The 25302-nt window shown below is 39.9% G+C and overlaps 1 protein-coding gene across 8 annotated transcripts in view; it reads right to left on the reverse strand.

Annotated features, from left to right (window-relative positions):
* Positions 1-25302, reverse strand: part of LOC132818026 (protein FAM53A-like) — a 109471-nt gene that overhangs the window by 45545 nt on the left and 38624 nt on the right. For all 8 annotated transcript variants that reach the window (XM_060828640.1, XM_060828648.1, XM_060828665.1 and 5 more), the window contains one exon: positions 17431-18242. In XM_060828640.1, the coding sequence (XP_060684623.1) occupies positions 17431-18242 (812 nt within the window). The remainder of the gene's footprint in view (positions 1-17430; positions 18243-25302) is intronic.

Genomic DNA, 25302 nt, shown 5'->3' on the forward strand with positions numbered 1-25302 from the left:
GAACCATATTCCAATACACCTTTAGAAGTGAAAAGGAAAAAACAGTTCACTCAAGAAATCAACTTTTTAAAAGCAGTACTGAGTTCTTAATAAAGATCCTCCAACAATTAGACATTACTATAATACTGGGTTGCACAGCTCCCATCTTTTTCAAATTAACTGCTCAATTCTATATTACGCTACGTTCGTGTATTAAAACTGGACAGCCTCTAAAGCACTCTCAAAGCATTACACCTTGATATCAATACAGCAAGTTTAGTAGAATTTACACCATAGTCTGTACAGAGTGTTCTGATAACATCACTGATGAATTCCAAAGCTGCCTTGAATTCTGTTTAGACTTGGGTGCAATTCAAGGGCCTTGTGACTGGGAAAGTTCACATTTTGCAAAGAAAGGCCTAAATTCAAGTACAACAATAAGTTTGTTTGGCATTCTGCCATTATATATCTAAATTGCTGTAATCAACAGTGTTCATTTAAAATACCCAGAAACCATAAGGCAAATTCATGTTTTTAAAATACAAAACACGCAAAGCAATAGTTGCATTTCAAGCAATTCAAAACTCAAACAATGCACCATTTGTTGAGTGAAAGAGACAGCGCAGATTAGAAGGGCAGCAAGCAATCTATTAAAAACAACCCTTGAAAAAGGAAAGAAAATTAAAGTCAATATCAAACTTGCAGAATAGTCTCTCCCCTATAATGAGACATCATTGTCTCCACTGAAAGAGCAACACAAGGTAAGGCCATTTACAAGTAGTAAGCCGAGCACTGGAGTTCATTGCTTTAAGGGCAAACCTGAAACATTATATGGTCATAGAGGTGTACAGCATGGAAACAGACCCTTTGGTCCAACCCGTCCATGCCAACCAGATAGCCCAACCCAATCTCGACCCATTTTGCAGCACCTGGCCCATATCCCTCCAAACCCTTCCTATTCATATACCCACCCAGAGCTTATTAAATGTTGCAATTGTACCAGCCTCCACCACTTCCTCTGGCAGCTCATTCTGTACACGTACCACCCTCGGCATGAAAAAGTTGCCCCTTAGGTCCCTTTTATATCTTTCCCTTCTCACAATAAACCTATGCCCTCTAGTTCTGGACTCCCTGATCCCAGGGAAAAGACTGTCCACTTATCCTATCCATGCCCATCATGATTTTGTAAACCTCTATAAGGTCACCCCTCAGCCTCCAACGCTCCAGGGAAAACAGCCTTAGCTGATTCAACCTCTCCCTATAGCTCAAATCCTCCAACCCTGGCAACATCCTTGAAAGGGTTCAGAAAAGATTTACAAGTTAAACAACAAGTTTCCGATTGGAAGGAGACTAAAATTGCATGCAATTTTCCAACAGTGGCTCAACCAACATCCTGTTCAGCCACAACATGACCTCCCAACTCCTGTACTCAATGCTCTGACCAAGGAAAGCATACCGAATGCCTTCTTCACTATCCTATCTACCTGCGACTCCACTTTCAAGGAGCCAAGAACCTGCACTCCAAGGTCTCTGTTCAGCAACAATCCCTAGGACCTTACCATTAAGTGTATAAGTCCTGCTAAGATTTGCTTTCCCAAAATGCAGCATCTCACATTTATCTAAATTAAACTCCATCTGCCACTTTTCAGCCCATTGGCCCATCTGGTCCAGATCTCGTTGTAATCTGAGGTAACCTTCTTCACTGTCCACCACCAATTTTGGTTTCATCAGCAAACTTACTAACTATACCTCTTATGCGCACAGCCAAATCATTTACATGAAGATATATAGTATGCTTGCCTTCATTGGACGGGGTATTGAGTATAAGAGCTGGCAAGTCATGTTAACATTTTACAAGACATTGGTTCGGCTGCATTTAGAATACTGTGTACAGTTCTGGTCGCCACATTACCAAAAGGACGTGGATGCTTTGGAGAAGGTGCAGAGAAGGTTTGCGAGGAAGTTGCCTGGTATGGAAGGTGCTAGCTATGAAGAAAGGTTGAGGAGGTTAGGTTTATTTTCATCAGAAAAAAAAAGGAGATTGAGGGGGACCTGATGAAGGTTTACAAAATCATGAAAGGTATAGACAGGGTGGAGAGAGAAGCTTTTTCTCAGGGTGAAGGATTCAATAACAAGAGGCCACGCTTTCAAGGTGAGAGGTGGAAAGTTTAAGGGGGATACATGCGGTAAGTACTTCACAGAGGGTGGTGGGCATTTGGAGCGCGTTGCCAGAGGTAGTAGAGGCAGGCACGGTAAATTCATTTAAGATGCATATGGACAAATGCATGAGTAGGTGGGGAGCAGAGGGATACAGATGCTTAGGAATTGACAGACAGGTTTAGACAGCACATTTGGATTGGCTCAGGCTTGGAGGGCCAGTTTCTGGGCTGTAAGTTTTCTTTGTTCTTTTATAAGTAACAAAAAGTAGTGGACCCAGCACCGATCCTTGTGGCACTTCACTGGTCTCTTAAGTATTATCCTCCTTCCTTTACTCTAAGGATTCACTTGATCTATCCTGTTTATACCTCACTTTCTCCTAGATTTTAACCTACTGCGAATCCTCTTGCAAGGATGCCTTCCTTGAAGAAGCTCTCTTCCTCCCTCTACAAGGATCTTAGCCTGCTTGGTACACTCTCCTCATTCCTGAAGGGCTCATGCCCGAAAGGTCGATTCTCCTGCTCCTTGGATGCTGCCTGACCTGCTGTGCTTTTCCAGCAACACATTTTCAGCTCTATACCTTACATATGCTTCCTTTTCTTAACGAAACCCTCAATTTCTTTAGTCATCCAGCATTCCCTATACCTACCAGCCTTTCCTTTCACCCTAACAGGAATGTACTTTCTCTAGACTCTCGTTCTCTCATTTCTGAAGGGTTCCCACTTTCCACCCATCCCTTTACCTGCAAACATCTGCCCCCAGTCAGCTTTTGAAAGTTCTTGACAAATACCGTCAAAATTAGCTTTTCACCAACTTAGAACTTCAACGTTTAGATGTGGTCTATCCTCTTCCATCACTATTTTAAAACTAATAGAATTATGGTCACTGGCCCCAAAGTGTTCCCCAATGACACCTCAGTCAACTGCCCTGCCTTATTTCCCAACAGTAGGTGCAACACTTGACCTATTCTAGTAGGTACATCCACATACTGAATCAGAAAATTTTCTTGTACACATTTTAATTCCTCTTCATCTAAACCCTTAACACTATGGCTTTTCCAGTCTAGTTATGTTCAAGGGGAGTCTCTCCACACTGGAATCATTAATATAAGACAGATATTTGTTGGAGGTCAATCACCTAGTCCTCCAAAGTACCCAAGATCCAACATTCAGTTGCTTCAAGATTTTCTCTCCATTACAAGGTTGGAAACGGGTATGCTCACTGACGATTGCATAATGTTCAGCACCATGAGCCACTCCTGATATATATCAGCAATCTACGTCACAATGCAGCATGATATGGACAACATTCAAGATCTGGCTGATAATTTGAGATAGGCAAAGACCATTTCCAACAAGACCGATTCTAATAATTGTTGCTTGACATTATCACCACTGAATCCCCATCAACATAGTTAACGTTGACCAGAAACTGAACTAGCCATGAGCGTACTGTGGCTACATGAGTGGGTCAAGGACTGAACGCTTCAGCGTGTAACTCACCCGGTGCTCCAAAAGCCTGCCCACCAGCTGTAAGGCACAAAATCAGCAGTGCGATGGAATAAGACCATAAGACATAGGAGTGGAAGTAAGGCCATTTGGCCCATAGAGTCCAATCCGCCATTCCAACATGGCTGATGGGCATTTCAACTCCACTTACCAGAATTCACCCCATAGCCCTTAATTCCTTGTGACATCAAGAATTTATCAATCTCTGCCTTGAAGACATTTAGCATCCCGGCCTCCACTGCACTCTGCGGCAATGAATTCCACAGGCCCACCACTCTCTGACTGAAGAAATGTCTCCGCATTTCTGTCCTGAATTGACCCCCTCTAATTCTAAGGCTCATCACTTGCCTAGATGGATGCAATGCCAACACTTGGGCAGTTCCACACCACTGAGGACAAAGAACCATGCTTAATTGGCTCCCCATCTTCCCCACTGAGGTATGCTGGCAGCAGTGTGTACTAAAACAAGATGCACTGCAACGACTCACCATGATGTTAGCATGGAGGCGGCCTTAGGCCCGAAACATCGGCTCTCCTGCTCCTCGGATGGGGCCTGACTTGCTGTTCTTTTCCTGCACCACACTTTCCAACTATGATGTCAGCAACACCAAACTCCTGTTACCCATGCTGTATACAGGAACTTTTGTCCTCCAACACATCTGCTTCAATTTCGTTTTAGTTGCCTGGCAAATTAGGCCTGCAGCTGCATACCCGTTCCACTTTAGGAAGGTTCAGTCTCCAGAGGTTGTCATTGTGTTACTCCAACAACTCTAAAGGAGCTTAACACCACATTCAGCTTGGTTGGCACCATATGTACAAACACTCACTCATGATCAGTAGCAGCAGTGTTTGGTTATGTGTACAATCTTCAATGCAGAAATTTTCCAAGGTTCCTTAGTGCCATCACGCACATGGACAATAGATTAATGGGAATATCATCACCTGCAAGCTCCCAAGACAATCACTGTGCTTACTTGGGAATATATCATATCCTCACTGCTGCTGGGACAAGATCCTGGAACACCCTCTGTAATGATATTGTGGGTGAACCTACACCGATATGGACCATAGTGATTCAAGGTGGCAGCTAACCACCATCTTCTCATGGGCAATAAATGTGAGTCCAGCCAAAGGCCACAACACATGAATTTTAAAAATCTCTTATCTATACCTACAGCAGCACTAATACACTAATGGAAAGTGCCCCGCATTCATAATGTCATAATTCCTTGTCATGCATAAGTATTCTGTGATTTGATACATTGAAAGTTTGAGCAATTGCAATCAAAATTAAACTATTAAAAAAAATTGTCAAAATGGTCAAGATATTCTATGAAATAATGTGATTACATTTCTTGCTTTAAGCCAGACCTAATATACACCTTAATCCATTTACTACCACAGATAAAATGGTGTGAAAACTGTACAACACCAACATTTCATAAACCAAGTAACGAGGAGAGAGATGTCCTAAGTTTTTCGTAACCACTTACCAAATCTTGCATACAATCATGTTTAAGTACTGGTGAAAAGGAACATGGCATTTTGAAATCTATGCTCTGCTTGTGTTGAATTACTAAACTTATGTATTCATGTTTTAACAATATGACTGGGTGGTCCTATTGTCCTTTTAGGGTACATAATTCAAATGCCTTTAAAATAACATGAAGTTGAACTCGAAATTTAGTGTAACCCGTGGTGAAAATTGGAGCAGCACCACATTAACAGGGCTGTAGGAAGATAGTCACATTATGAAACAAACGTGGTTGACTTAGTAAGATTGAAACGTATGACAACAGGAAAGGAAAAGATGCATAAAAATAGCAAAATTAATATGGAGTCAGCTCTCCAAAACCTGTAGTTATTCTATAACACGTTCGCTGCTTTCTTGTGCAATCCCCAAGTATAGAAAAATCATACTATAGAAATAGCGCTTTACAGCCAACACAGTTTAAAAAGTTTGCACTTTTGAAATAGCGACCAATTCATGAATCGTGTTTCGTCAATGTGAATTCGCTGTAATTTATAGCAAAATGACCTGTAGTTGTTCATTAAAAACAATTGCAGCGGTATGGGCATTCCTGGCATTTATTGCCCATCTTTCATTGTCCTTGAACAGTGGGGCTTACTGGGCCATTTCAGAATTGAACAGGCTGCGATGGATTTGGAGTCACATGTAGACCAGACCAGTCAAGGAAAGCATATTTTGCTCAATAAAGAACCAGATGGGTTTTTTTATGATAATTGACAATGGTTACATGATTATCATTGGACAAGCTTTGAATGCTAGTTTTTTTTTAAAAAGTGAATTCAAATTTCATCATCCATTGCTTTGAATTCAAACCTACGTCCCAACAAACACATTAAGTTTGAAAACCCACATTACCAAGGATGTGAGGAATGGGAGGTAATGATAAAGTAACTGGAATGGTAAAGGGCTAGCATGGCATGCAAATGGCTTTTGGTTAGTAAATTTAGGCTACTAATCACCATATTGGCAGACGTGGATTGCATATTTCACTTTTCACCAATTTAGATACAGATCAAAAAATCCAAAATTTGCCAACTCTCAATCTCCAAACTAAAAGGAAACCACATTTCATTAACTGTAGAGACAATCTTTATACAGTACAAGAATTTATTGATTAGAATAAAATTAGCTCACTCAGGAAATAGGAACGAAATTATTCTGTTTTCAATTTTCATAGGAAAAACGATTCAAAATCAAAATGCGATCAACCCACACAGGCAACTGCAAGTACCAGATCAAAACCAAAGAAGTGTTACATTCAACCGTGTGTGTCAATTAGGCTTCAAGTGAGATGTGTTCTGGATTAAACAAAATGTAATCATTCCAAATATTCTTCAAAATATCACAAGAATTCTGTATCAGACCAAAAAAATGTAGAATGGGTCTAAAATAGTCAAGTAAAGATTAATTACCATAAATGCATTAGATGTTTGAAAAGACATTGTCTCCAGGTCTGCATCTTGTTGGAAAAAAATGCACACTGCAGCAAGCCAAAATTTATAATTTACTAAGAGTTCTTGCACCAACAGAAACTATGCAATGAATTAAAATGTTACAACAGCACACTGCATGTGCTATCATAATACTTTTAACGTGGTAAAATTACAACCCAAATAAGTTTTAAATGCTTTACTTACTGATTTGATTAATTACTTAAACCAAGTCAAATTCAGAGATCAGACTTCAATTGACAGATTTTAAGTCTGCTCCAAGACTTACGTGTCTTCAATGTATTCCACATGGTTCAGTCTATTAAAACTCTCCCCACCAAGACTGCACACTTATTTGGCGATTTCCAATTTAACAGGATAATTTATCTTCTCATGATTGAAATTAGGAATGTCTATCCTCACCTCCCAACTTTTTAGTGGTGGTGATGGTGAGGGGTGGAGTTGGAACACATGCTTAGTTTAAAATCATACCATCCATGTGCTTAAGTTTATTAATCACTTAAAAGGCAAGCTAAAAGGGAAAGTTAGCTATGGAAGAAACATTCTCAACTCAACAGCCTTGCTTCTGAAGGTGAAATGGTGTTTCCTAACAGCTTGATTCCATGCACACAAACATGGAGGATTTCAGAATAAAACTGAATTTGAGTTTTGTTTTTCCAGTTTTCCTCCTCCATTGTTAGTCATCTTGTTATATTATCCCATTTCATGACAGGCACCTTCTCTCTGCCATCTTACTACTTCAATTGCCAGTTCTGTTTCAACACAGGAAATTGGAGTGGACTATTCAGCCCTGCTAGAATTGTCATTCAATTTGAGCAATCCTTACTTGAATTTCACTTGCTTGGTTTCATATCCCTTGGTGCTCAAAGATATCAATCTTGGTGAAATGGAATGTTCAAAACCAAGAACATTAAAGACAAATCCATATTTCTACTAAACATATCCCTTTTGAATTTTACTGCCGGTGTTTTGGATTCCCTTATCAGAAAAAAAACATTTTAATTCACAAAAACATTACCTGTTAGTTCTCAAATACAGACATGGGAAATCTGCACTCTACCCTTCAAATAATCTTGAGAATTGGTATCCACAATTGAATGCAGAATTCCAGGCCAAGATGTGCAGGATGGAAAGCAAAACGACCTCAACTGAATTCAAGGGTCAACATTCATTAACTACAGATTAGGTTCTTAATTCTGTTCAGTGCATCGTCAATGGATACTCAAAATTCTTCTGTTCTTCCACTGCTGTTCGTGGATTTTACACTCCAGTTTGTTTGCTTTGGCTCTTTATGAAGCAGGTTTGAAATATTTAGTTGAAAAGTTACCTTAAAAAGGGGGAGGAATTCATTCAAAAAAGTTTGGTGCATTTTGGATTACTTCCCCTGCTCTCACACAGCATTGATCTAACAGTCTCCACCTGATGTTTGTGGTAGTTCACTGGTTGCAGATGTCCACTGGAAATGGCAACTTTTGTTGCCTTGAAAACAGTGAAGAGTCAACAACATTGCTGTGGAAATCTGAAGTCACGTGGGCCCAGGTGGAGCAATGTGGCAGATTTTCCTTCATTCATTCATGGGATGTGGGTGTCACTCAACAGGGCGGAATTTATCAATTTGAAGCAGGGAGTGAACGCTTGTGGGTGCTGTTCTGATTAAGTGGGCTGCTCTGGCCTGGATGGTGTCAAGCTTCTTAAACAATGTTGGAGTGACATATCCAAGAGAGGTGGCAAGTTCTCCTTTACACGTATGACTTGCATTTACAGATGGACAGGTTTAGGGAGACTGGTTCTGAGTTATTCACTGCAGGATTCCTAGCCTCTGACCTGCTCTTCGAATCTCAGAATCGTATACTCTAGAATTTATAACAAATCAATGCATCACAAAAAAACCTGAACTGACATTCTGCAGACAGCTCGCTGCTTGCCAGAGTTCCAGATGACAATTGACTATTGCATGGCCTTGAGGACAAAAGGTGAGAAAATTAGATCAGATCAGTTGTGCTTATTTTGTCTTGGCTGAGAGTACATCAAGCACAAATTAAAAGGGATTTTTTTCAGATTAATCACTGATTTCTTCTAGCTGCTGCTTCCATTCTACGATGCTTCTTTTGGAGTACAGTGTGGAGTTCTGGCTGCCCTGTTGTGGGAGGGATACTACTAAACTATATGGTTAGGTACATGAATAGGAAAGGTTTGGAAGGATATAGGCCAAGCACAGGCAGATAAGACTCTGATGACAACCACCTGAAGGAGCAGCACTCCGAAAGCTAGTGCTTCCAAACAAACCTGTTGGACTATAACCTGGTGTTGAGATTTTTAACCTAGAACTAGTTTAGTTTAGGAAGATGGTTGGTGTGAACTGGTTGGACCAAAGGGTCTGTTTTCATGTTGTATGACTGCCCAAGTCTTCAATGCTTCGGTTTGGGAGTGATACAGCAGGTGAAGGATCAGATTGTTTATTTAAAGCTTCGTGCAACCCAGAGGACATTCAGTCATTTCCCTTGAAACAAGAATTATTTGTAGTATGCATAGAGTTACATAGAACAAACTGCTACAAGAAAAGGGGAGACATTTGCCTCAGCAGGAATCAATACATTTCAAGGTACTCATTCAATTCTGAAGCATTGACTGAACTTCCTATCACCTAAATCTCCACTTCAATTCTAAAGTGACCTCTGCCCTCAGTATTTTGCATTAAGCCACTCTGGAACAATGTAAGCTCGTGAAACAGCAACTTTGTTGGCAATTGCTGGTATTGATTTTGACTCCATGCACAGACACATGGATATACACTGCATGCGCACAATCACAGAATGAAAGTTATGCAATTACATCACATGTTGTGGAACACGTTCACTGCTTGCATGATTCTGGAGGAGCTCTGCAAAATAAGCACGAAGATTCATTATGTCCATTGTAACCTGCATAGCCTTGTTCAGTTTTGGTGAGTATTATAAACAGCACTTGAGCGTTCAGAAGCAGACTCTTTCTGGCTACATTGTATACAATTAACCAGCCCAATTAAGATACCAGTAATAACTCCAGTTCCCCATTTATGAATAGCCATCCAGTTTACATTCCACTGGTCACTGACTGCCATGACTGCAATATGGAGGCAATGCTTGAAGAAATTACACAGAAAACCCCTGATGGAACCGTGTTGCATACAAAAGGAAACCGGGCTTTTTTTTGGGGGGAGGGAAGAGGAAGAGAGAAAGGTGGGGAACACGTTTATACAATCTGCAGCTCGTAAATAATGAGGTGCACGATTAAAAAAGGGAGATTGGGTGGCTGGAGGTGGACAAAGATTTCAGACAAGGCCTGCATCATCTTCGATAGCTTTAAGCCCCCACTAGCTGTAGAGGTGACCACTAAGAATATTGCCGTAATCGCTTTGGGAGTGAACACATGCAGCAGGCCTCACTGGTTGAGTGCCACCCTGTTCTGCAAGATGGGGAGGTGGGCAGTGAGTGTTGTGCAATTTGTAGCATTTGCAGTGAAAAATGTGGAGGTGAAGCTTATGAATGTGAGTAATGGGTTGTGACCAATCAAGCACTGGCTTGATTCATTAGGATATGGTATTTTTAGATGCATTAATTCACCATGACCCACTACAAAACTATCTAAATGTATCACACTCAAAACTTGACCCTGAAATTGACCTCCAGAGTTACCTGCTACCACTATGTTCCAAGCATACCCCTCTGGAGAGCCCTGGCTTCCCTGTGGATAAAGGAGGCCTCTATTCCACCAAGGCCTTCAGTGCAGTGCCTGGAAACCAGTTTTGGTGTTATTTCCCAGGACAGGTTCACTTTCTAATCACTACCACCGACCATCACCTGCTGCAACCACAATACAGCTATCTTTCAAGTAGTGCAGACTAGCTTTAAGTGGTGCTAGCCAGCAACATTGGATGATACTAATATATTCAGCCAGTACTTAACTAAACACTGCAAGGAAATAAATGGAGAGCCCACCCCACAAGGTTAGCATGGTTTGTGTCTTGCAAACAGTGGGCTCATGGCATACCATGGTCTCCACACCCATTTTCAAATGCTTTCAACTTAGTCTCCCAAGGTGTCATCTCCACTGCACTGTGAAACAGACTAATAACAATTCATGTAGCCAACAAATCAGCAACCATGAGACACTGGGCCATGAAACAAATTATATAACAAACCTGGCACATCATTTGCTTCACCTTGCTCAGGCCAGAATATGTACCACAGAGAGATGCTAAAGAATGTACCTAGAACAATGTTAGACTTACCTAAAATACAAAAGCCATCAATAGCTGAGTAAAAACCAAATGCCAGGTCAAACACATTCAATGTGCCAGTTATTTTCAGAAACTTTAATAAGGTGCAGAAAATTTCTAAAGTGAGATTACATCATCTATTTCTTCTCCCTAATATTTAGCAAACATTATTTCAGGTAAATTGAGATTTTTGATAAAGTTTTCAGTTTGCAAAACACTCAACAGTTCATGAAAACAAGCCACACAAAGAGCTGAGTCCTTCAGTGCACTGTTGTGGCAAAATGGTGGCAGAACGACAGGATTCCATGCATTAACTGGCCTTTGCACAGGCTGTAAGATTTCATCTCTCTCGCCATCATCCATTAGAATCTCTTTAGGATGTTGACAATGCCTAGATCACCAAGGTAGAACTCAACACTTTTTAAATGGCATTTCATTGTTTTATTGCATACAGACAGCAGGCAAATTTTAAGACTTGGATACCTGCTAGAATAGAAAATGCATCAACTTCATAAATTACCGCAAAGAGTAATTTGCATACTGAACAAAAGCAAGTAGACTAACAACTGTTCACTAGTTCCACAGTCAAATCCATACACAGCTCCCCAAACCCAAAATATCTAACGAATGGTTGTAGGATAAGCAGGCAACTAAAAGGATTTATGAACATCACTTTAGTTCACAAAGGGAGGAGCCCCAGAATAAGTACAGTGATAAAATGCAAGTATAGTCAACTACAAGACTTGGGGATCCTAAGGATCATAAATTACAGGCAATGCAAATCTGAACACCCAGCCATTACTACCTAATCTTTTATACCACCACCTCAACAACCCCTCCCTCCCAATGTCCCATCAACCACCAATACACTGGTCATCATTTACCAGAAGCTTAAATATAACAAATATCAAAACAGCTAGAACAGCTGGTCATTTCGCACTTTAGGTTAGCATGCGACCTCCTGACATCCTCAGGCCTCCATTTACAAGGTCCAGGTAAAAGGAAATATTCAACCCTCAACGCAATGGGATCAGCGTAACAACATTCAATCAATTCAATAATACAAGAACAGAACAGATTCAACTAGTCCTTATCTTTGCCCTGGCTTTGATATCAAATTAATACTAGTGTGATTGGCGTAACATGTATGACTTTATCAGATACTTGTACCAATTCATCAAGATTAATGCACTAGAACCTTCCTCCCCTGAAAGCGTTTCTATGGAAAGACAAAGAACTGCAATGCTAGTGAGATACTAACATGTTGATACCCTGGCATTATTATTATACTCCACTGACATCAATCACAAGGACTGTAGTTCAAGATTAATGCTCACCACCATTACTCAAGTGAACTTGGAACAGGAAATTAATACAACCTTGTTGTTATCTTCAAAATAGATTTAGTTTTTATTAAAACAGCTTTTATTTAATTGTGTCCTTCTTGCTGTCCTCACATTCTAAAGTGCAATATCAAATTTGTAACATCTAAAAATAAAATCCTGTATTGCAAACTGTTGTTCAGCACATGAGTGCTGCTGAAAGTACTACCAGTCGCCTCTCTCTAATGAAAGCACAGCCCTGTGGTCAGTAGGACTGTGGCGACTTAACCTTCATTGCTGGGGGAAAACGGACAATAAAAATACTAATGCATGGGGAAAACCAACATGACAGTAGGGATCTGATGGGTAATGTTGCCATGGAGAATGTGCCAATTGACAGTTAACCACCAGCTTTGCTTTGAATGGTTAGGGTACTGCCCTGACTGCGCTGGCTATCAACAGGTGTATTATGCATATGCTCTTTTCGGTATGACACAGGGCCCAATGTATTCAATACACTCAGGTACATCATCCTCAAGCCTAATTTAGGATCCTAAATTGGCAACGAGCATAATTCTTCACACAGTATTACCCAGTGATTCAATTGCAGGATCACTTTTAATGTTGTACACTAAATCAAGAGTCTGGTTGTCAATTAGTTTCTTCTAATGCAGTATTGCTGGTTTTCCCCTGGAATTGCTATTGTTACAAATTGTCTTGGATGCAAGACAAAAAGCTTATTTTTTTTTAAAAGCAATGTCCCAAAGCTTTTGAGAATTCAAGCTATCATTTACAACAGAAAAAAAAAAGTTGTGTTTCACAATTTCATTTGAGAAATTCTGGGCACCTATAGGGAGGTGCTGGCCTAGTGGTATTATCATTGGGTTATTAATCCAAATGCTCTGGGGAGCTGGGTTCAAATCCTCCCATGGCAGATGGTTGAATATTATATCAAGAAAAATCTGCAATTAAAGTTTAATGTCCAAGTCGATGAAGCCATCCTCACTTGTTGGAAAATCCCATTTGGTTCACTAACTCCCTTTATGAACTAAATTACTATCTTGGCCTACATGTGACTCCAGAAACACAGCAATGTGGTTGACTCTTATGGATGAGCAATAAATGCTAACCTAGCCAGTCATGGTTTCTTCCTATCAATGAACAAAAACACACATGCCCACCTGTGCTGGCGGATTAGGATAGTGTTGGAATCATAGTGTGTGCTGTTCCCAGTTACTGTGGAGGCACCACTAAGATTCGCAGAGATTCAGTAATTTTAAAAAAATGTGTACTTGGAGGATGGGGCAGGAAACAGAATATAAAACAAAAGGATAAGATGATTAATCCTTACCGGAAGATAGCGCGCGTGCCCCCCCCCCCCCCCCCCCTTCCAAACTCAATGGCCTGCCATCAAGCTGGTCTTTTCACACCAATTACATCCTTTGTAGCTGCTTGACTGTGGCTTCTGGAAACGGAAACCTCTTCTCCAAAGTAAAATTAGAGAGGCGCAATGCATAGCAGCTGCTCTTTGAACACCAACAGCAAGCTTTATTTTTGTTCAACATCTAGCCAAGATATTCTGGCGGTCAGCCAGTTGGAAACCAAGTCTTGGTGAGCTGCTTCCATGTTCCTCCAGCATATGCATACCTCTAATTTGAAATGTATCCATTACGAAACTTGAAATGATGCAGAATGATCTCAAGCATTACGATTGTATGCATTTCCTGTTCTCCTCAGCCTTGAAGTACTTTATTAAAATCTTTGGAGCGAGGATAATTGAGTAAAGGTAGTAGTTATTAGTTTTGCTTAATTATTGCATTTTCAAGTTGGGCAAGCTGACCGTTGTCGCTGTTACATCTTGCTCTCGCAGTTCAAGTCGCATTTTAGCATTAATAATGAAAACTGGTGCAGTTACTCTGAGCTGTACCAATTTTGCATATACTTATGGAGTTCAATGTAGCTAAGTGTGAAGTCATTCACTTTGGTAGGAGTAACAAGATGATGGATTACTGGGCTAATGGTAGGCTACTTGGTAGTGTGGATGAGCAGAGGGATCTTGGTGTCCATGTACACAGATCTCTGAAAGTTGCCACCCAGGTAAATAGAGCTGTGAAGAAGGCATATGGTGTACTGGGCTTTATTGGTAGAGGAATTGAGTTCCGGAGTCCTGAAGTCATGTTGCAGTTGTATAAGACTCTGGTGCGGCCTCATCTGGAGTATTGTGTGCAGTTTTGGTCGCCATAACTATAGGAAGGATGTGGAGGCATTGGAACGAGTGCAGAGGAGGTTTACCAGGATGTTGACTGACATGGTAGGAAGATCGTATGAGGAAAGGCTGAGGCACTTGGGGCTGTTCTCACTGGAGAAAAGAAGGTTAAGGGGAGATTTGTTAGAGGTGTACAAGATGATTAGGGGTTTAGATAGGGTTGACAGTGAGAACCTTTTTCCGCTAATGGAGTCAGCTGTTACTAGGGGACACAGCTTTAAATTAAGGGGTGGTAGGTTTAGGACAGATGTTAGGGGTAGATTCTTTACTCAGAGGGTTGAGAGTTCATGGAATGCCCTGCCAGTAGCAGTGGTGGACTCTCCCTCTTTATGGTCATTTAAGCGGGCATTGGATTAGCATATGGAGGTTATTGGGCTAGTGTAGATTAGGTAGGCTTCAGTCGGCGCAACATCAAGGGTCGAAGGGCCTGTACTGCGCTGTATTTTTCTATGTTCTATGTTATTAGCAATATAAAGACCAATGTAGCAGAATCTGATCAGAATCAATGCTGTACCAAGTAGCTAAACAGAATTAATAAATTGAATTAGATAATATTTTGAAGACAAATTATTTATACTCAAATTCATTGGAAACCAGATGCCAGCCTTCTGAAATAAAATCAAAATATGAAAAATACTCAGCTGGTTAAGCAGCATCTACATGGGATAGCATGTTTCAGGTTGATAGCCTTTAACATCACTCACTTCAGATGAAATTTGAAATATTTTAAATGCAAGGGAACAACTGGAAAAAGAAAGCTGTAAGAAGTGAGGGAATAAATGGCTGACAGTATTCTAATCAGTAAGTAAAACTCAAAACATGCTCAAGGAAAACATGTAATCTTGCCAAAAGGCCATTTACAGCATTTGGACTTGATAGAACTCAAGTTCCAACTTTATCTCTGTAGCCACATCCAACTTTGTTTCCTTATTCTTTGTAGGTTTCAACTGAATTTTACTTTCCATCGGTAGCTGTTCAATCTGCCATGCGCTCTACACATTCGTTTCTTTCCTTATCCCATGATCAATTTCTCTTGCCATACATCACCCAACTCTGACATTTAATCTGTCTTGGATATCGCAACAGACCACCCTCTTTCACTTGGAGAAAATCCTTTATTTGTAAATTCTCAATCTGATGAAAGATCACATCATGAAAAACATTGACTTTTCTCTATGGATACTGCCTGATCCATTATTCTCAACGGTTTGCAGGTTTGTTATTTCAGATTTCTAGCAGTCTCCTCTTTGCTTTTGATCGTGATCTGCTCTCCAGGTACAGATTAAAATGGCCCAGTACAGCTTGGATGAATAGAATGACAATTCAACGAAAAACAGTTTTACTTAAGAACATAGCTAGGAGTCTCCTCTATGGGAAGATCAAAAAGTCTGATTAAAATGTAATATTCTCTACAGTATGCCCTGACTTAATTTGAAACGTCTACAAAATGTTATGTAAAAATTCTATTTGAAGTTAATGACTTTTGGCACTAGGGGGCTGGCTTTTAGATGCCTTACGTGAGCAGAATCTATTAAAAATCACAAATTGCGGTCAGTACTGTTGAAGACCTCTGTTGCTATTTCAAGAATGATAACAGGCAAAGATAAAAATAGGTTTGCTCACTGAGCTGGAAGATTTGTTTCCAGATGTTTCATCACCATACTAGGTATCAGTGAGCCTAGTATAGTGACGAAATGTTTGAAATCAAACCTTCCAGCTCAGTGAGCAAATCTACATCCAGAACCTCAACTCAAGCTACAAATCCCTCAAAACTCGCTAAAGATAAAAATAATTTTATGCATGCTTGATATGCAACATGTAGATCTAATGGCCAAGCTAAAGATTCTTCCAAGAATAAAAACCATTACAGCTACCCACTAGAAGTCAGTTTGCTAATAGAATCCCAAAGTATAAAATACATCCAAAAAGGCTCAAGCTCAACCTGAGGAGCTAACAAGCAAATATTGAGTAATTTAGCATTAGCTCTCTGCAACTCGGTTAGAGAATAGTGTGTTCACGGTGATTAAATACGGCCCATACAAAACTAGTTAATGTACAATTAATTTAAACAATGCAAATAACACGATTCAAGACACTAATTGGTCTCATCTACCAGCATTTCAAACACATGAGGTCTCCTAAGATCAAACAGAAAGGCTGCATTAAAAATCTTGAGGGAAAATCTCAAAGATGCCAAAACTGTCAACTTTGTAAGATGTACAGAAAAGAACCAATCGTCATTTTGGCCCCAGTTGCTCAGTCGATGAACAATTCAGACTATGCTACAACTTATCTCCAGATTGGACATGGTAAAAACAATATCCAACTATCCTGATCACCTTGCCAGAGATGAAATTTGCTTGCTCAATCTGACAGGGAATAGTAGGATGTATGGCAAATCACCACACCTGGGAATTTAGAAGCAACCCTGCACAGCTGTTGAGCGTTTCAGCTAAATGGCTCTCACCCTGGTCCATTAAAAGGATTTTCTGGACCATATAATGCTGCCCCAAAATGATTGAATAGTTAAAATCTAAGCACCATGACAGTTTTTACATTCTTGGTCTGCAGTGACCTTCCTACCTTAAGATTCGAAAAATTTTGAAATTATCAAATGTCAATATACAAATACCATAAAAAATTTTTCAAACAAATTTGACCAAACATGAAATATTCAAGGAGGCAGGGGGGAGTGTGAAAGATCACAATGTTTAAGTTTTCGCAAGTTTGTTAAACAAGATCCTAGTGAAAAGGCAAACATTAAACTAGTCCATTTAAAAATTTATAAATGGACTGAAGTACTGAAGCGTCCATACTTTTGACTGCCCAAATTTCCATCTTCACTGCCCTTCAAGAATATTAATGCATTGTCCTTACAATATTTCAAAGTCCCTGTGCAAAAATTATTTTTTTTTGCTAAATTCTCTCAGAACCATGAGGATTCTTTATCCAACTCACCCGTGTCATCTTCAGGAAGTCCAAAGAGGGTCGTGTCCACCTGACATCTTCCTCACGCCTTCGCTTGAGCCCACATTTCCTTTCATTCAGCACACAAGGTTGCGAGCGACATCGCAGCAATCCCTGTCGACGACTTAGCTCAGGCGTGGAAGTGGGAGTGCTGTTTGCTGAAGGCAAGAGGTTTGTCGTCTCTGTAATGTGTTCCTGTGAAAGTGACAGCCGCCGTCTTGGGTTAAAGTCAAATGGACCTGCAGAGTTCCAACGTACACTTGATGTACTTCCCTCACTACTGTCTACAAATCCACTGCTGGCAGAAGACGGCCTTGGTACTGGTGAAGTATTGAAGCTGGTGACATTAAATATACTGTTGTTGAGTGATAATGCATGTTTACTGGTCTGTTGGAGCAGATTGATACTCGTGCTCCTCTGCAGTGTGGCACTTCCATGGCTGTTGCAGCGCTGCAAGGTTGCACTACCACCGCTGTTGCACCGCCGCTTTGACACAGGAGTCCAGACCTTGGAACTACAGGGTTTCCAAGGAGATCGGCACCGGGATAATTCATCAGGCTCCGAAAGAGACCTGCAATGTCGTTTTGTGGGTGGGGCCAAAGGTGTACTCGAGTTCTCACTGAGACTCAACTCACTGATCCAGCCGGAAACAGAGGCTTTATTTGTGTTGATTTGCCATTGCAACCCAACATGGTCAGCCAGGTTATGGTTAAATGTGCATGTTGAAAATGGAAAAGCCACACTGCGGTTTGTCTCAGCTTTAGTTGAGCAAGTCCGGTTTACAAGTGTCCACGGGCTTTCTTCTGTTAGGGAAAAGTGAAAAGAGTCAATTTCTCTCCGATCATGAATAACAAACAACTCAAATAATAAACTATTCATATGCACAGAACACAATAATAGGAATGGTCTCACAGCACCATACTCTTACATAAAATATTAAAACTAGAATGACAAAGCTCTGAATACAGGTTAATTATACATTTTTAAATTAAGTCAAACTGTAGTCAACAAGTCCATTTATTTTCTACCAACTCTGACATACCTAATGACCCATTTTCAACGACATACAAAGGCTGTGACATAAGTTATGCCTTTAGGATGGAATAAATCAGCTGTTTATACTTCAAGATAATGAAGGAATTCAGCATTCACATTACATCATTATTCAGTGATGTGGTTGGTTCAGCAATGGCAAATGTAATTAGTGCTGGCCTAAAATGATGTCCGCGTCCTGTGAATGACTTTTAAAGACTACTGTCAGTAACTTGGGGTTACAATTTCAAGATTGTCATAAAGAGCAATAGAAGTGAGATGAAGAGAAGCATCTTTATTTAATTGCTAGGATTTAGAATGAGACGCCTAGTAAAATGGATGTATGATTCCATAGGAAATTTCAACAGTTAGCTGGATATCTATTTGGAAGGGATTAATTTATAGGCCTATGGAGACAGGTAGAAGGTGGTGACTAGCTGGCTAGTTCTTTTAGGAGCCGGTTCAGATATAGGTCAAGCGACCTACTTCTGTAAAATGTTATGATTCTACATTCATACAATGGAAAGACAATGCTGAAATCAAGGCACAGTATACACTGCAGGGAGGTTAATGACGCTACGATAACTAGACTGTCCTTCCCATCTACTCGGATCCTCAGATATAACTGATTTCTACACAACTATTGTTTTTGAATAAAGGCAACTTCTGGAGAGTTTATGAATTTTAAACAGATTTTGGATTGCTTGGAGCTGAGCCTTAAGTATTTGATACTGAATAGAATCATAAAAGATCAAACAAAGTTCATGAAACTTCGATGTTTATTCCATTCAGCTCATGAGAAAGGTAATTTACTCTAATTCAAGAAAAATATTTGCAATTTACATCTTTCCCTGATGTACATTGCTACTACCCACTCAAAACTGAAGCTTGACCAGAGGGCAGAAATTCAATCTAAGTGAAGCACATTTTATAGAAAATAGACCTTGAAGTTCTTTGCATTTGATCATATTAGAACTAGAATTGGAAAAATGAAACAAGAGAAAGGTCTTTAAAGTAGTACTGTACACCTTTAAGTTGGATTTGGTTTATGGCCATAACGTACAATGTCGTGAACCATGAGTACTTTTGAAATTAACATTGACAAATTCAAATAAATTCCCAATGTTAAAGTCAACTAATTAGTTTGTTTTCAAACTACAGGTATTCAGATAATGTGCACATTACTGGCCTGTATTTATTGCCCATCCTTACAAAGGCAAGGATGAGTCACTTTTCTAATTCTCTGCATTCTATGGGCAATTTACTTACGTTTTTGCAACAGTTTGATATACCACAGTGAGTTGCTATGTAACATGGCAGATGACAGTTACGAGTCAACCACTTTGCTCAGTTAGGAACAGCATAAATGCCGAAATGGGCAAGGATACGAGTAAACCAGGCCCTTTAACAACAATAACCAAAAAACTCAGTTTTAAAATTCAAAATTAATAAGAACTTATGAATCAGGAATAGTAAGCAGCCATTTTGCTCTTGCAGCCAGCTCCATTTTATTAATCAAATTTCAACTCCAGAAAGGTTAGAACTCAGTCAATCATTCATCCACATCTCTAGACTACTAATCCACTGACACAGTGTTTCGGTTTGGATAGCATAGCTGTGAATGATTAATTGGCGTAGTAGCTGACTATATCCGTTCAATACTAATTTCTTGCTTATATCCCCTGGAATAATAGAAAACAAAACTAGATGGCTCAAGAAGTTGAGGATTTTCTTGGGCTCAGTTCTTACTTGCTTAACTTCAAATATAACAATAACTATTTTCATTTTTGAAAACATTTTTGGGACTTGATAATGTATTTTGTGCATCTGTATGGCCTGCTCAATTTCAGGCAATTTAAGGATCACCTACATTGACTAGATGTGCATCAAGATAATTAAAGCAGATCCTTTTGTGAATGAAATGGTCACCACTTTCTTCCCATGAACTCAGATTAGTGGATTATTTACTGCAATGTTGCAAGTTGCAGCAGTGAGATTTGGACACTCATCCTCAGCTCTTCAGCCATTACGGTCACTGGCCTGACTGCACCACTAGGTATGAAATGCAATTTGCTCTTCCATTATATTGAATCACTGATAATCTTCTACACTATTTTGACAAACGAACTTATACCTGTCAAAGACTAACAGAATCTTAACGTGTGGTACTGAAAAACAAATGCAATGCAATTAATCCATATGCAATTTTGTCAATGGCTTGAAAACTGACTAAGGTTGGATAAGCAAGGATGATTTTCCCCAGAACTGGCAGTTCAGAAATGGCTTAATTGAGGTACACAAAATAATGAGGTGACTTAGAGTGGACAAGGGAGACCTCTCTCCCTATGCAGAGATCATTATCAGGGATACAAACTTAAAAGGTGATTGACAGAAGGACTAAAGAAAAAACGAGGGGAAAACATGATCACCCATAAGGTTGTGGGGTTTCTGGAATTCATTGTTCAGTTTAGTGACTGAAGCATAAGACCATAAAACATAGGAGCATAAAATAGCCCATTCGGCACATCGAGTGTGCTTCACCATTCAATCACGGCTAATGGTTTTTCAACCCCATTTTATACATTTTTGCCAAAGGGATCAAAGGTTACGGTAATCAAGAACTTATCTACCTGTTTTAAATATACTCAATGACTTGGTCTCCACAGCCTTCTGTGGCAATGAATTCCACAAGATTCCTACTCTCTGGCTGAAGAAGGTTCTCCTTATCTCCGTTCTAAAAGGTGTTCCCTTTTGGTGAGCTGACAGGAGGCAGAGAGTGTTTGTAGATGGAAGGTATTCTGCCTGGAGGTCAGTGTTGAGTGGGGTCCCACAGGGTTCTGCTCTTTGTAGTTTTGATAAACAACTTGGACGAGGAAGTTGAGGGGTGGGTTAGTAAATTTGCAGATGACAAAAGGTTGGAGGTGCCATTGATAGTATCGAGGGCTATTGCAGGCTGCAGCGTGACAGACAGGATGCAGAGCTGGGCTGAGAAATGGCAGATGGAGTTCAAACTGGATAAATGTGAAATGATGCATTTTGGAAGGTTGAACCCGAAGTGTTCAATATAGGATTAAAGACAGGATTCTTGGCAGACTGGAGGAACAGGGGGATCTGGGTGTGCAAGTACATAGATCCCTTAAAGTTGCCATCCAAGTGGATAGGATTGTTAAGAAAGCATATGGTATTTTGGCTTTCACTAACAGGGGGAATCGAATTTAAGAGCCGCGAGGTTTTGCTGCAGCTCTACAAGTCCCTGGTGAGACCACACTTGGAATATTGTGTCCAGTTGTGGTCACCCTACTATAGGAAAGATAGAGGTTTTGGAGAGGGTGCAAAGAAGGTTTATCAGGATGCTGCTTGGACTGAAGGGGTTGCCTTATGAAGGAAGATTGAAAAAGCTCAGACTTTTCTCTCTGGAGAGGAGGAGGAGGAGAGGAAACCTGATTGAGGTGCACAAGATAATGAGGGGATTGGATAGTGTCAATAGCCAGAGACTTTTCCCCAGGGTAGGATTGACGGGTATGAGGGGTCATAGTTTTAAGATATTAGGGGGAGGTAGGTTCTTTACACAGAGTTGTGAATGCATGGAATGCGTTGCCAGTGGTGGTGGAAACAGAGTCCTTGGGGACATTTAAGCAACTGCTGGACAAGCACACAGAGCAGTGAGTTGAGGGGTGCTTGGGTTGTCATTATATTTTACATTAGGATTAAACCTCAGCACAACATCGTGGGTCAAAGGACCGGTTCTGTGCTGCACTTTTCTATGTTCTATGTACTCTAAAGCGGTGTCCTCGGTTCCTCATCTCTCCTGCCAACGGAGAGATCTTCCCAATGTTCGTTCTGTAAGTTTCAATCAGATCCCTCCCTCCCAATCTTCTGAACTCCAGAGTTCAGTCCCAGAGTCCTCAAACATTCATTTCATTCCTGGGATCATTCTGGACACACTCCAAGGCCAATACACCTTTCCTGAGGTATGGGGCCCAAGATTGCTCACAATACTCTAAATGCAGTCTGGACCATAGCGTTATAAAGCCTCAGAAGTATATCCCTGCTTTAATATTCTAGTACTCTAGAGATGAATGACAACATTGTATTTGCCTTCCTAACTACTGACTCAACCTGCAAGTTTACCTTCAGAGAAAACTGGACTAGGACGCGCAAGTTGCTTTGCACGTGAGATTTCTGAACTTTCTCCCCATTTGGAAACCTTCAACTCAGTTGCACTGCTGTAATCTGTAAGGATATTGACCAGGTGCTGGAATGTAGTATTAGAAGATACTTTGCTTTAATCTAATACAGATATGATGGGTTGAATAGTCTCTTTCTATGCTGCAACTTTTCTACAGTTCTAATTTACTTGTAAAGTCCTGTAGACTTCCTCCCATTAGAAGATCAAGAGATGAAAATATTCAATAATGCTATGGCTCACACATATCCAATATATAACAAGGTTCTGCTTCAGGAGATGTAAGACATCATGCTGATTTTTAAGTGAATGTCACTGGCATCTAGAATCATTAGAGGAAACAGCAACAGCTCACTTAAGAACCCAAACAAAAGCTGCAAAATTCGACATTTGATCAAATGAATGTTTACAGAAAGCACAGCAAGATCTTATTAACCTACAAAATACATTAATATAGCTGATTAAATTTAGAAAGTGCAATACTGATTTAATCTTGAGGAGAATGAGATTATCCAAACAATTGGATTTGATGACTAATCAACTGCCAATGATAACTATGCCCAAGCACGTATGCAGATGTAGCATAAATTTATGTGCATTTATACTCAAAATACTTTATGTAGCACATTCATAAATAAACCGTTTTAGCCATCATTTAGTAACAGAGGGCAAGAAATGAACAACCTATGGTGCTTAAAATTGAATTTCGTCATTTTGGAGATTTTTAAAACCAGTATTAAAAAGGCTGAAGTTTCACATGTCAATTTGAGAAGCAACTTTTAAAAATGCTCTCACTGTGCTCTGAGTACTTGTTTAAAAGGAAGACTTTGAAACAAAATTATGTATAAATGTACAGGTGCACAATCCTTTATTGGAAATGCTCAGGACCAGCTGGTTTTCGGAATTCAGAATTTTTAAAATTTTAGAGTAAGTGGCAGTTTGATGGTGAAGGTTTTAAAAAATTCTTCCGAATAACAAACTTACTCAATGTAAAATGGACCCTGAAGCAAAATTGAGGCCTGCCAGTACTGGGCCACGCCCTCACACATTGCATTGAGTGACACGTATCAAGTGGGTGTGGAGTTGGGTTAACTGTTTGCACGCCAAACAATCTTGTTAATGAGAAAAAAACTTCACAAAACAACCTTCGGACTTTGGAGCTTTTCTAATTTCGGATAAAGGTTTGTCTACCTGTACTTCTCAGCCTCTTATATTCAAACACATCGGAAGAAGCTGGTGTAAGCCCTTTGAGCGTACTCTTATCATTCAAAATTATTAGTAATTTTCTATCCCAACTCCATCTTATATACTATCCATATCCAATTACTATCCACCTTGCACATTGTCAAAAACAACTCTGACAGTGTATTCCAAAGATTCACAATCTTGAGTTCAAACGTGAAATTCACCCGTGAGGAAGTCATCCACTGCAGAACCTAGTTGCCATACACTAAATTTTAGTGAGAATTAAACATTAAAGTAGCTTTCCTTACAAAATGGCAATTAAAAACAAATCTATGTGGCTAACAACCTGCAATAAATATATTTCCATACATATAATCAAAAACTTGTGTTACTTAAACATCAGTTACCAATAAGCTAATAAATTTAGCTATGGTCCTAAGCATGTCATACTGAAAATACCATGGCCTTATGAAAGACCCTCTTTTCAGAGATGAAATAGAACACTAATTGATCAAGTTTGCTTTCCACAGAAGAACTCGATCAGAGGCAGAATGATGGAATATTTGGACTCACTTGCACCAAAGAGATGCAAGCATGGTTTGAGAAGGGCAATTCAAACCTGACTCAGTATTTTTGTTTTAAAAAGTAGTCACTGGCATAGTGGATAGGGGAGTTCAGAAGAAGTCAACAAAAAAAAAATCCACGCCTCCAATTCCAACCATAAGTGTGAACTGTTTGCTTTTCAGGAGGGCAGCTGCCAACTCTTCATTACATATATATCAATGACTGATCAATTTACTTAGGCAGCAGTGTAAGTTGCATAGATGATGGAAGTAGTTACAGGAGGAGAGAGTCTAAATGAGTGGGCCAGACTCATTGGCACATGGTGTTCAATCCTACCCACTTTAGATTGGAGAAAGACATTTCATATGTAATATTAATATTTTATTAATGTCAAGAGAGTAGCAGCTAAAGAAAAACAATTTACGTATTTATTTACACAAAGCACAACTATGTCAGTTAGGGGCTGTGGTTTCATTCCACTTCAAAAGGCTTCCACATGCAAACCCAGACACTTATGTGGTACAGAATCAAGGGAGCACTGCATTTCTTTCAAATGGCACACTGAACTGAGGCCCTGACTGCCCCATTAAAGAACTCATGAGAAACTGAAAAGCAGCAGAGAAATTATCACATCCTCTGATCTATATTACCTCAACATTATATCACTGTGGAAATTGTGATAATTAGCTACCACATTTCTCATTTGACACGGACAAAATACTTCAAGAAATGCCACTGGGTCTGTAGCACTCTTGATAACTGATCACGAAAGATGCCAAAAAATGCAAATCCTTTTCTTTTTGAAAACTAGTGCAAGCAACAGATCCTAAGGCCTCTTTTTCAAAACTGTGTGGAATACAGAAGATGGGGTGGAGCTGAGGTATGCAAAACTGGTC

Source organism: Hemiscyllium ocellatum, chromosome 1 (genome assembly GCF_020745735.1).
Source record: "Hemiscyllium ocellatum isolate sHemOce1 chromosome 1, sHemOce1.pat.X.cur, whole genome shotgun sequence".
NCBI lineage: Eukaryota > Metazoa > Chordata > Chondrichthyes > Orectolobiformes > Hemiscylliidae > Hemiscyllium > Hemiscyllium ocellatum.